This window comes from Cornus florida, unplaced genomic scaffold (assembly GCF_030987335.1).
Source record: "Cornus florida cultivar Cherokee Brave unplaced genomic scaffold, ASM3098733v1 CherokeeBrave_3.0.0_Hap2_Chr05, whole genome shotgun sequence".
NCBI lineage: Eukaryota > Viridiplantae > Streptophyta > Magnoliopsida > Cornales > Cornaceae > Cornus > Cornus florida.
Genome location: NW_026775575.1, coordinates 37,910,266 through 37,922,832, shown reverse-complemented (window position 1 = coordinate 37,922,832; position 12,567 = coordinate 37,910,266). Strand labels below are relative to the sequence as shown.

The 12,567-nt window shown below is 33.9% G+C and overlaps 1 protein-coding gene across 1 annotated transcript; it reads right to left on the bottom strand.

The window, feature by feature from the left end:
• Nucleotides 1-372: 372 nt before the first annotated feature.
• On the bottom strand, nt 373-5,885 carry LOC132309165 (uncharacterized). Its single transcript, XM_059807501.1, has 4 exons — nt 5,415-5,885; nt 1,166-1,245; nt 824-1,073; nt 373-387 (listed from the first exon to the last, which is right to left on the bottom strand). The coding sequence occupies exons 1-4, from the start codon at nt 5,883-5,885 to the stop codon at nt 373-375; spliced, it is 816 nt and encodes a 271-aa protein (XP_059663484.1).
• Nucleotides 5,886-12,567: the final 6,682 nt, after the last annotated feature.

Here is a 12,567-nt window from a genome sequence, read left to right as displayed (position 1 = left end):
ATAACCTGCTTAAAATGCACAATATGATAATAACATTGCATTCCATCCACATTACAATAACCTGCTCTACATTCCATCCACATTGCAATAACCTGCTGCTCAAATGGACTATGCATCATACAAAAATAACATAATCCATTGCAAAGTTACAACCATCATCCATTGCAAAGTTACAACCACCTATTAGGTCCACAAAAATAACATCATCCATTGCAAATTTACAACCACCCATGAGGTCCATAAAAATAACATCTTCTAACCATTACTTTAAGATCCTCATACAAATATTACGTTAATCAATAACGAGGTCAATAAACAAAAAGTATGAGGTATATCTTGCAAAAATATTGAGGTCCACTTGCAAGTTTAAGTTTAAGATCCATTAACCTGCAAAAAAATTAAAGGCAACCATCAGTTGATGTTCCATTGACAACAACCTGAAAAAACAGATTTGTCTTTAGCCACTTACTTACCCCATTCACAAAAAATTTCTTAATCACCAATCAATCTTGTGTGTCTTGTGTTGATGGGAAATCCATTTCAACCACTTGATATTGGTGGCTAGATGATGATGCCTATTAAAAAAAATTACAGAACAAGTTGAAAGTTACAGATTTGATAGAACATGATGATGCCTACTAGAATAAGTTGATAGTTATCATATCTTATACTACTAGAACAAGTTGATAGTTACAGATTTGATAGAACATGATGATGCCTACTAAAACAAGTTGATAGTTACCAAACAAGTTGATAGTTATCCTATGTTATGCTAAAACAAAATTATATATTAAAGAAGTTGATAGTTACAGAATTTATATACTTGGGAATGATTACCAACATGATATCTTATGCTAGAACCACCTTTTGCTGCCCTTAAACCACCTGTAGCCATAATATCACTTGTAGCCCTTGCAACATCCATAAATCCACCTGCATTCCTAGCAGCAGCCATGAAACCACTTGCAGCCCTAAAACTACCTGCCCCATCACTTGCAGCCCTAGCTACAGCTCTAGTTGCATCAAAATCAACTGCAATAGTGGCAACAACACCACTTCTACTTCTGCCACCCCTATATATATAATCAAGACAATAGATAAGTATAAAACTTTCCACTGATTGGTGTTGTAATTAAACACTATTTAAAGTTCCAACTGTTTGTACCACATCTCGTTGTATGATGTCCCTCCAGTTGCATAGGTGTGAGAAGAGGTACGAATATCCATGAAGTACCTCGCTATGTTCTACGGAGATTTTGGCCTCAAAAACATTAGCAACCCATTACAAGCTAGACCCATGGTACAATTAGGTAACAGTGATTCAGTTGGTATACAGAATACCAAACCCCTGTTCCTGATACCTTCACATGCAAACAAAATCTTTCTGTTTTCTCTCTAAAATCCTATGCCTACTTATGTAAATTTGTCAATCAACTAAGAATAGAATAATAGTCATGGATTTGGTAAATACTAGTCACCTAATTGATAGGATTGATAAGCAACTGGAATGACAGCTGGTATTATTTTACATGTTTAAACAGCATAAAGATACTACAGTAAAAACAAGCAAGCGTAGGTAATAACTAAGACAACATTATTGGCTTCCATGTTTTGCATTGCCTTTTCCGTCCATATGTATAATTTTTTTTTATTTTCGATTGTGCATAAAGGTGTGAACAAATCAAAATACACTGTGCCGATTTAACAAGTATAGGATTGTTTCGATGTTTGGTTGTACACGAAATCAAGAAAAACATTTTTCTTATTGCACTCTCTTAGAGTTTCTTTCTCTGTTCTCCCCTTCTAATGGGGCTTTCAAATAAAAACTAGTGAATTAATCAGAGGATCTAATCCTAACCGTGTACCACCCATCGTATAAAGATAGTCCAGAAACATGGATGGCTACAAGGACTCGACATACCCGACTGTCTAGTGGCACTTTTTTTTTTTTTTTTTGAAGTAGAAGATAGAAGGCTTTAAGTTAAGCATTTATACTCATAAAGTGGGTGTGACTTGTGAGTGTGTCCAGGTTGAACTCCTTATAGGAATAAAGTGAGGTGTTCCGGTGTGTTTTTTGCTAAGATAATATATATATATATATATATATATATATATATATATATATATATATAAGGAGTTCAACCTGGACTATATATATATAAATATATATCCTCTAACTAATTACACTACCAAGGTAGAGAGGTCATGAACCAAGGTTATAACATCTTTACAAAATTGTACTTAACTGAAACAAATTTTTAAAAAAATTAGGGCTGAAAATTTATTTAAACAAAATTTTCCAGAATATTCAAAGTACTTTTAACCCATTCAGGAAAAAAAAAAAAAAAGGACTTTTACAAAGATTATCAGAAAATTTCACAGAATACTTTTACAAAACCTATTCTTCAAAACTCTCTTTATGTCCACCCAAACTATAACCTGCAAATACAAATAAAAAAATAAAAAATAAAAAACTCTATTTTTTTTCATTAAATATAAAGGAGGACAATTTGTATTAAACATACCAGACTGATTACAGTAAACCAAAATTGTTTAACATGCCTAGCCTCTGTTAATAACAAGAAGCTCACAAACATATAATTTAGACAATACAACACCAAAACTTGTATAATCAACCTCAATCATGTTCACAATGATTATCCTCACGAAAAAAAAAAAAAAGCGTATATTTGTGATGTGTAAGAAGTGTTTGGGTACAAAAATAACATATATCTAAGGAGTGTTTGGGTACAAAAATAACACATATCCGGGGATTGGTTAATCCTATATCAGAAAATGACAAAAAGGGCATGTGAGTCATTCTATTAACGTATGGGTGTGACTGAAGATTTGCAAACGTGAGGGGGTCTCCTTGATGTATTGACAAACCACAGAGTGTGTAACTGAAGTTTACCCTATAAAAAATTAGTATTTAAATTCATTTTTAATTACTGAAAAAAAAAAAAAAAAAAATTCATGTTCCCATTTGTCAAAAGGGAACTAGAAATTTCACTTTCATTGTGGGAGATATATGTTATGGTCCTTCATATCAAACTGATTGAGGTTTATAATGATTTCGAATGTATGATATGCATTGATTTCATTCTAACATAAATTTATAAAATCTATATGCCATTTTTTTTTCTGTACCTTTTTCAGTCAACCAACCACTTATTTTATAGAAGCATTAATGATGGTAATGTCTATGAGTCATCAAATTGGGTGATAGTTATCTCTATGTCCTCAGTTTATTCACACCTAAACTTTGTAATCAGACGGATATTCGGTATCATGTTATATATATATATATATATATATATATATATATAGGGGAAAAATGACATAACCCCCCTGAACTAACGTTTTCGTTCAAATTGCCCCTACTAAAATTAAACACCCCCCTCAACTATAAACTGTCATCACATTGCCCCTTTTCCATTCAAACCCATTAAGCTACCATTTGGGTAGTAGCGCGTGACCAACACGCGCTTATCAAAAAAAAATTCCCCTAAAATACCCCTTCCCTTGTCCTCTGTGTTATATTATATATATATATATATATAAACTTGTGAACTGTACTGTGTGTAAAGCTCTGAAGCCCTAAAAGGAAAGGGAAGGGGGAGGCCGCGTTTTGTTGAAGCCCTAAAAGGAAAGGAAATCCTTTTAATGTGTGCAGTTGTTCCCTTTTACTGTGTGCAATCGAAGCCCTAAAAGGAAAGGAAAACGGTAAGTCCAACTTCCTTTTTACTCTCTGCAATCGAAGGCCTAAAAAGAAGCCCCGTATTCCATCTTCGTATCATTCAACACCATAATTGAAGGTACAAAAATTTATTCTCAATGCATACTAGTTACATATATTCATATATTCAAATTCAATTTTGGTAGGATTTGTAATTTTTGGTACAAAAATTTATTCTCAATGTATAATATTTAGATATATATTCATATATAAAAATTCAATTTTGTTATGATTTGTAGATTTTAATCATATAATGTTAGCCTCAAGCATTCGATCTGGTGGTGGTTAAGATTTGAGGTATAAAAATCTTTATTGTGATTGTTTGGAATTGGCTGAATTATTGGTAATAGGAAAGAACGATAATAACAATTTTGGAAAGCTGTACTATAAATGTCGCAACAAAGAATGTAGATTTTGGAGATGGTGTTATCCAATTTCATCATAAACCATTCAGAGTGAAGGCAACTTATTTGAGACTCGGCAACATGTTGAAAGGGTATTAAAATATGATATTACTTAGTTGAGGTTGTATGTAGAAGCCATGGAAGAAAGAGTGAAATTTATGATGGTTCTTATTGCAGCCTGTATCTTTTTATGTGTTTTTGCGTTGGTGTGTTATAAAGAGTTGTTTTGTTTATCTGGTGCTTCTGTTTTATTAAGTGGTGAAACTTCTGTTTTTGTACCGTGTTTCATGTTTTATGAATGTAAGAGGTAGAATGAAATGGTTGCACTATGTTGAAATTGAACCATTTACATTGAATATGACATTGTTCTATTCACATAGCAAATGCCATTGTTTCATTCACATTGCAAATGCCATTGTTTTATTCACATTGCAATAACCTGCTTAAAATGCACAATATGATAATAACATTGCATTCCATCCACATTACAATAACCTGCTCTACATTCCATCCATATTGCAATAACCTGCTGCTCAAAAGGACTATGCATCATACAAAAATAACATAATCCATTGCAAAGTTACAACCATCATCCATTGCAAAGTTACAACCACCTATTAGGTCCACAAAAATAACATCATCCATTACAAATTTACAACCACCTATGAGGTACATAAAAATAACATCATCAATTGCAAAGTTACAACCATTACTTTAAGATCCTCATACAAATATTACGTTAATCAATAACGAGTTCCATAAACAAAAAGTATGAGGTATGTCTTGCAAAAATATTGAGGTTCACTTGCAAGTTTAAGTTTAAGATCCATTAACCTGCAAAAAAATTAAAGGCAACCATCAGTTGATGTTCCATCAACAACAACCTGAAAAAACAGATTTGTCTTTAGCCACTTACTTACCCCATTCACAAAAATTTTCTTAATCACCAATCAATCTTGTGTGTCTTGTGTTGATGGGAAATCCATTTCAACCACTTGATATTGGTGGCTAGATGATGATGCCTATTAAGAAAAAATTACAGAACAAGTTGAAAGTTACAGATTTGACAGAACATGATGATGCCTACTAGAATAAGTTGATAGTTATCATATCTTATGCTACTAGAACAAGTTGATAGTTACAGATTTGATAGAACATGATGATGCCTACTAGAACAAGTTGATAGTTACCAAACAAGTTGATAGTTATCCTATGTTATGCTAAAACAAAATTATATATCAAAGAAGTTGATAGTTACAGAATTTATATACCTGTGAATGATTACCAACATGATATCTTATGCTAAAACCACCTCTTGCTACCCTTAAACCACCTGCAGCCATAATATCACTTATAGCCCTTGCACCATCCATAAATCCACCTGCATTCCTAGCAGCAGCCATGAAACCACTTGCAGCCCTAAAACCACCTGCCCCATCACTTGCAGCCCAAGCTACAGCTCTAGCAGCATCAAAATCAACTGCAACAGTGGCAACAACACCACTTCTACTTCTGCCACCCCTAGCAAGACCTTTATCTTTATCTTTACTAGCACCTCTACCACCCCTACCTCTTCCACCCCTACTAGTACCAACAGAGTCACCTACAACACTGGCACTACCTCTTCCAGCCCTAATACTAAGAGTCTCATCCCTACCACCACCTATACCACCTGTATGCCTCAGAAGTAGGGGTCTTCCACCATTACTTTTAAGTGGTCTTTTCACAGGTTCAGCTACCATACAAGTTCTTATATTGTGCCCCTTTTGAAGACATCTAGTGCACCTCAACTTTTCCTTTTTCTTCCCTATAGCAGTAGTTTTAGGCCCTCAGTTGGACCTCTCTTTCTGTTTTTTTTAGGTTTTCCTGGTTGAGGCTTAATAGGTGGTGGCAATATATGGGAAGTGCCAACTTCTCTTCTCATATTCCTCAATGAGACTGGTGTTATCACATGACCATAACACTTGAAGTAAGATTCCCTATAGTAGTAAGGGTTAACATATGTTTGTGGATCCTCCCTTTTAAACGCTACCACAACAATTGCATGGGGGTATGGTATGCCACTAATTAATATCCCAATACTTACATGAACAGGTTTTATCTAAGACATTTACATAATCACTAACCCCTGTACCTTGGTATGAAATGTTTTCCACCTGATACTTGCCATTACTAGCAGCCTCAACATGCAATCTTCTTACATCTTGTGAATTCTTTTCTAACTTTTCCATAATCCTTAGGCATAACAATCCATTTACCTTATCCATCAGCTGCCTATTTTTTTCAGACCTTTTCATTAGTTCTTTTCTAATATTCTCAAACATATACATTAAGGGTTTCAGCCTTGCTTTGCCAATGTAATTGTTGAAAGACTCACACATGTTGTTAACACATAAATTACTCTTACTCTTCCCAGTATATGATGACTTTGCCCACACCTTCTTAGGTATTTTCATTAACTAGTCAAATGCATTTTTGTCAACAGCCTTCATTTCTTGCATTATAAGCTCAAACTGAGAGTTAGTGTATGTAGTGGCTGCATTCCAATACAAAGTCCTTAGTCTTTCACCACCTCTAAATCTCAATTTGAAATTATCATACAAATGCTTTAGGAAAAACCTAAGATCTGCTCCTGGGTACCTATTTTCAAATGTTTCAACTAGTATCCAAAAAAAAAAAAATCAATAAATAAGTATATGCAAGAATATAATATATGATATTAAAGCTATATAATATTAAAAATATATGATATGAAAATAACAAGTTAGATACCTTCTGTCTATCTGAGATAAATGTGAAGTCTTCATAGTTGCCAACCAATCCCATCAGTTCATTTAAGAACCATTTCTAAGAGTTTGATCATTCTGAGTCAACACAAGCAATTGCAATAGGGAAGAAACTATTGTTGGCATCCCTACCAACTACACACAACAGGTGACCCTGACAGGGTCCCTTAAGGAAACATTCATCCAGACCAATAAATGGTCTACATCCTTCCTTGAATCCTCTCTACATTGCCTCTAAAGAAAAAAAAAAAAGCATCCTATAAAATGAACAACCTTCATCACTATATGGAATTGTTCTTACATGAGCAACACTTCCAAGATTTGTTTCAAGAATCAACTTACAATAATCTCTAGCTCTTACAAACTGTTCTTTATAGTTGCCCTCAATAATTTTTAAAGCCATTTTTTTTGCCCTTCCCACTTTTTATCTACTCACAATATAATCAAGATCCTTCTGAACAGTATATTGTCTTATGTCTATTGTGTAATTAGGATTAGCCCTAACTTTCCCTACATAATGCTTAGCTATGTAAAAATATGTCAATTGTCTATTCTCCCTTACACCATTACAATTATGTTTATCATTGAATGTTCTTATTTTAAATGAGTAATCATCAGTGTTTATAGATTCATGAATCCTCTATCCACAGCCTGACTTTCATATCACGGTCACTCTATATATCTCCATCATTCTTCTTAAATGATAAGTCAAACTTTCCTTATATTGCTGCATACCTTATTACTTCTCTAAATTCAGCTGCACAACCAAACTTCTGACCAATCTCAAGTTTCTTGATTTCCAAATCCCTACTCATATCAAAGTAATGATGAGAAGTTGTAGTACAACTATAATCCTCCTCACCACTTGAACTTGCTAAACTAAACAATTCCTCACTTGCAGCATACTCAGAGTGTTTATTACTGTCTCTATCTTCAGCATTTTCATCATAAATAGGTATATATTCATCATTAACATCAAATTCATCTTCAACATCTGTTGCATCTACCGCATTTTCCTCAAGTTCATCTTCATCTGGTGCATATTCAACATCATCTCTATCTGTTGCATCTTCCTCATCCATAAAAAAAAGTGTCATCATAAAAGTCAAAGAAATCAACTTCACTTGTAGCATTAGCATTCCCTTCTTCAGTTGTAGCATTAGCATTCCCTTCTTCACCATCTACTCCATTAGTATTCCCTTCATTATCATCTACTCCATTAACATTCCCATCATCATCATCAACTTGTATAATTTCAACATCCCCATTTACTACAATCCTATCACTTTGTGGCATATGCTCATCTTCAGTTGGTGAAACCACAAAAAGTTTAATCATTGAGAACCTTCTATACTTACGTGTCATATCAATAAAATCCTTATCAATGGTTAATTTTGTCATAGTCCCATCAATGAAACATCTGTAGAACAAACCACTATTTTGAGGACAACCAACCAACTCTGAAATGTATTTGAAATCTATCATTGACATGTGATCAAGATCTACTCCATCAACGTTAGTAACAGACCCACCAATATAATTCATTTGCTCTGTGTTATCAAAGTTACCACCATAGTGGATTTCCAGGTAGTATAATTTAGACAAAATAGGAGTATAACCTAAATCACCACAAATAACCAAACCCAAATTAATTAAAATAACTAATTACACCAACATATTAATATAAAAAACAATCTTAATTAGAAAAAGGAAAAATTATATTTTGGTCACCAAATTGAAACAAAATTGCTATATAGTGACCTTAAAGTTGACAAAAGATAAAAATTTAACAATTTTAAAACTTTCTATATCTAAATTTACCACAAAAAACTATCTTAATTCAAATAGGAAAAATTAGATTTTGGTGACCAAATTGAAACAAAGTTACTATATAGTGACCTTAAAGTTGACAAAAGATGAATACTTACCAATTTTAAAACTTGCTATATACAAATTTGCCTTATACATTCAATACAATTAAACATATTAAATTGTTAATTAAATTATTACACAAACACTGCTTTACCATAATAATAAATTGAGATGTTAGTATGTTCACTTTAGGGTCACGTTTGAATAAATTTGTTTAGGTTTGGTCACCAAAATCTAATTTTCCCTTAAAAAATCTTACATATTAATCACACTGACATAAAATCCTAAGTAATTAAACAACTAATTAAACCATTTACGAAACAATAAAAAAAACCTAATTTAATATAAAAAGAACCCATTTTATTAACTAACACATATTATAAAAACCCTAATTTGAGATTAAAAAACCCCTAATTTAATCAATTAATTACACCAGTAGATTAGGAAACATAAAACCCCACTTTATTAATCAATCGGGACCACAAAGCTAATACAAAATTGCAAACCCTAATATTAAACAACTAATTGCACTAGTAAAAAAACCCTAGTTTTTTAATCAATCGAGACCACAAAGTTAATACAAATTTACAAACCCTAATATTAAACAACCAGGACCATAACCTTTATATAAAATTATAAGCCCTAATATCAAAGTTGTTGGAATCATACCCAATACAAAAGACCCACTTTGAAAATAGTAGTAATATAAAATCTTAAATAATACGAATATGGGAACCTAACAAGATGCTTGATCATACCTGGCAACATCTTGTCGAACAAAGTTGAAACACCTCTCACTTTCATGACCCATGGAGATGGACCACAGTCGCTTTCTCTGTCTTTCCAAAGGGGTTTGGTCACTTTCTCTGCTTTAGGTATTTTGTGGTGTGTTTGGTGGGAGACAAAGGGTTGAAAAAGGTGGGTTGCTATACGACACTGTTTTGTTGCCTCCAAATAAAACATTTCTTTTTTATTTAAATTTCATATAATATTATGGGGGGTATAGTTGTCATTTCACAGCAAGTTAATAGGTTTAAATGAAAATGGGGCAATATGATGACGGTTTATAGTTGAGGGGGTTATTTAATTTTAGTGGGAGCAATTTGGACGAAAACGTTAATACACGAAGGTTATGTGATTTTTCCCCTATATATATATGTATGTATGTATGTATGTATGTATGTATATATATATTTGTTTAGTTCTTTATCATTTATAAAATAGTATCAACACTATAGGAAATGAATTGTTTGTATAACCCAAATAAAAAATTTTCATTTAAAAAACATGAAAGGAAAAGGACAAAATGATATTAAAAAAAAAAGAAAAAAAGAAACAAGAGTTTTTAGTGTGTAATACTTATGGATGGCAAAATGGGTTACAAACCATCAACCCCCATATCTACCCGCTTTTTAATGATTATGAGTGAACCATATTTAACATGGGTTAAAAATGAGTTTAGTAATTTTTAACCATTTAATTTGAGTGTCAAGATGTTACCTATATTCAACCCATATTTCACTCAACACATAATTTCTATTTTATATTGCACTCGACTCATTTTTCTCTTTCTAAAATTCTCTTTCATGAAGGGTTGCAAGTTGGGTTGGCCAATCCAATCCCGTCTCAACCCAAAATCAGGTTAGGTTTGCCAGCCCGAATTATACCCAAAATATGTTATGTCCATAACCCAGTCCGAATAAAGAATGAACATTGTGTTCCAAGGTTATTCAGTGGAATGTTCTCTTCAAGTAGGATAGATTTCTAATAACTCTTTGACATTGTTTGAGCATAGGTTATGTTGTCTATATCTTTAAAATTCACTTTAAGCTACCTCCACCATAGTGTATGTTTCTTCCTTTTAAATTAGTTCATTTCCTATTAGAAAATGGTCTTAGATTTGTTGGTATTAGTTTACAAATAAGGTAGACATTTTCGGATGTTTGACCTCTTTCCTTGTATTTCCCCGAGTTTTTCGGATTGGTAAAGAAGAAAAAGGGGAAAACAAGGTTCAAGGATAGGATAAAATGTTATTCTTGCTTCAAAACTGTGCTGTTGATATGATAATTTAATTGTTTGTTATATATTACTGTCTCCTTTGAACCATGGAAGTGGCTCATCTCTATGAGATTACAATGTGTAGGAACCCTCGAGGCGTGACAGCAACAAAAGTTCTGGATGATGATGCTGTGGGACTTCATGAGAATTATTGTTGAAGGACATTGAAAAAGTTATGTCTAATAGTCTATTCCTATTTTTAAAAGGTAGTACTGTGATTTTCTAAGTCATGTCGGATATTAATGGGATTTTCTTCCGGTGTAAATTCATGAAATGGAATTTCATCTTATGGTACAGAATGGGGAACTTCATGTGTGTTTCTTTTTGAACTTTGAGAGGTTTATATGACCACACTCCACAAGTTCCAATTTTAGCAGACAAGTATTATGGACTTCTTCTGCTCTTTTAGCTTAAAACACTATGAGCAGATTCAGGAACTTCAGCTTTTTTGTGTGTGTGTGTGTATATATATATATAAATATATATAGAAAACGGCAGTCTTGGAATGGCCGGTGTCAACAGGTCGATGAGATGAATGACTGTCATTGTGTAGGGACTGGGTAAAATAAGCCTTTCAAAAAGAGCAGTAGTTTTCTTGCCAAATTGGCCTAGTTTATTTTAGTGCTCCACTCTATTTGAATATATTGTTTGCAAGAGTTTTGTCACGAGTATGTCTGGCACAATCTGCTGCCGTTGGATGGTTTTTTCATTTCGTGATTGTGAAACAAATCTTTATGAGATGCTTGTACACTACTAGAATCAAATTCTGAGACACCGTTTATTTCTTTTTCTAAATATTTGTTTAAACCAAGTTTATGTAATTATTGCAGAGTTACTACTGTCTTCTTGATTTATAATTTATATTCTTTCTTTTTATTTTTTATTTTTATTATTCAACAAATGCAGAGATAAAAGGAAAATTAAGAAAAAAAAATCATTATTTCCACGAATTCTGATCAATCAAGAAAAAATCCAATGGATAGGAGGTCAAGTAGAATACTCATGCGACACGTCAGTATTTTCCTCTAACCGTCACGTGACAGGTGCCCATCCTTTGCTCTCCTTCCATCCCACTCACCCTCTACTGAAAGCCCTTTTCTCGTCTGTCTCTATCACCTCCTTCACTCACTCAGTGAATATTGAGAAACCATATCAATGGCCTCTTCACGAGCTCTCACCACCGCCACTGGTCTCATGAAACTCCTCCGCCCCACCTCTCACCTCAGATTGCCAGTCCCTTCCCTACTCGTTCACTTCGCAGCGTCTTCTCTTTTCCGGCAAGCGCTTCCGTAACCAACTCCGATGTCTCCAGCGCCGTTGATCTGACGAATCTCCTACCCTCACAGCGCTCTCCTCATTTGGACGTCACTCCATTCACCGCTCCTTCACTTCACACCTTCGCTCTTTCCGCGAGCGGTTCCAAAGCCAAATCCGACGCTCTCACCACCGCCATTGGCCTGATGAAACTCCTCCGCTCACCTCCGATGGTCACTCCCTTCGTTTCTCGTTCACTTTGCACAGTCCCTGTTCGGAAAAGCAGTTCCGACTCCGATTCGGAGTCCCACGCCGGCCTCAGCTCCAAACAAAGGTTGCATAAATATTCTCATACTATTCCTCTTCGAACCTGTATGATCTGTGTAAAATTATTACTGTTTCCTTTACAATCTATAGAAATCGTTCACGGAAGAGGGCAAGAAGGCGATCCAGT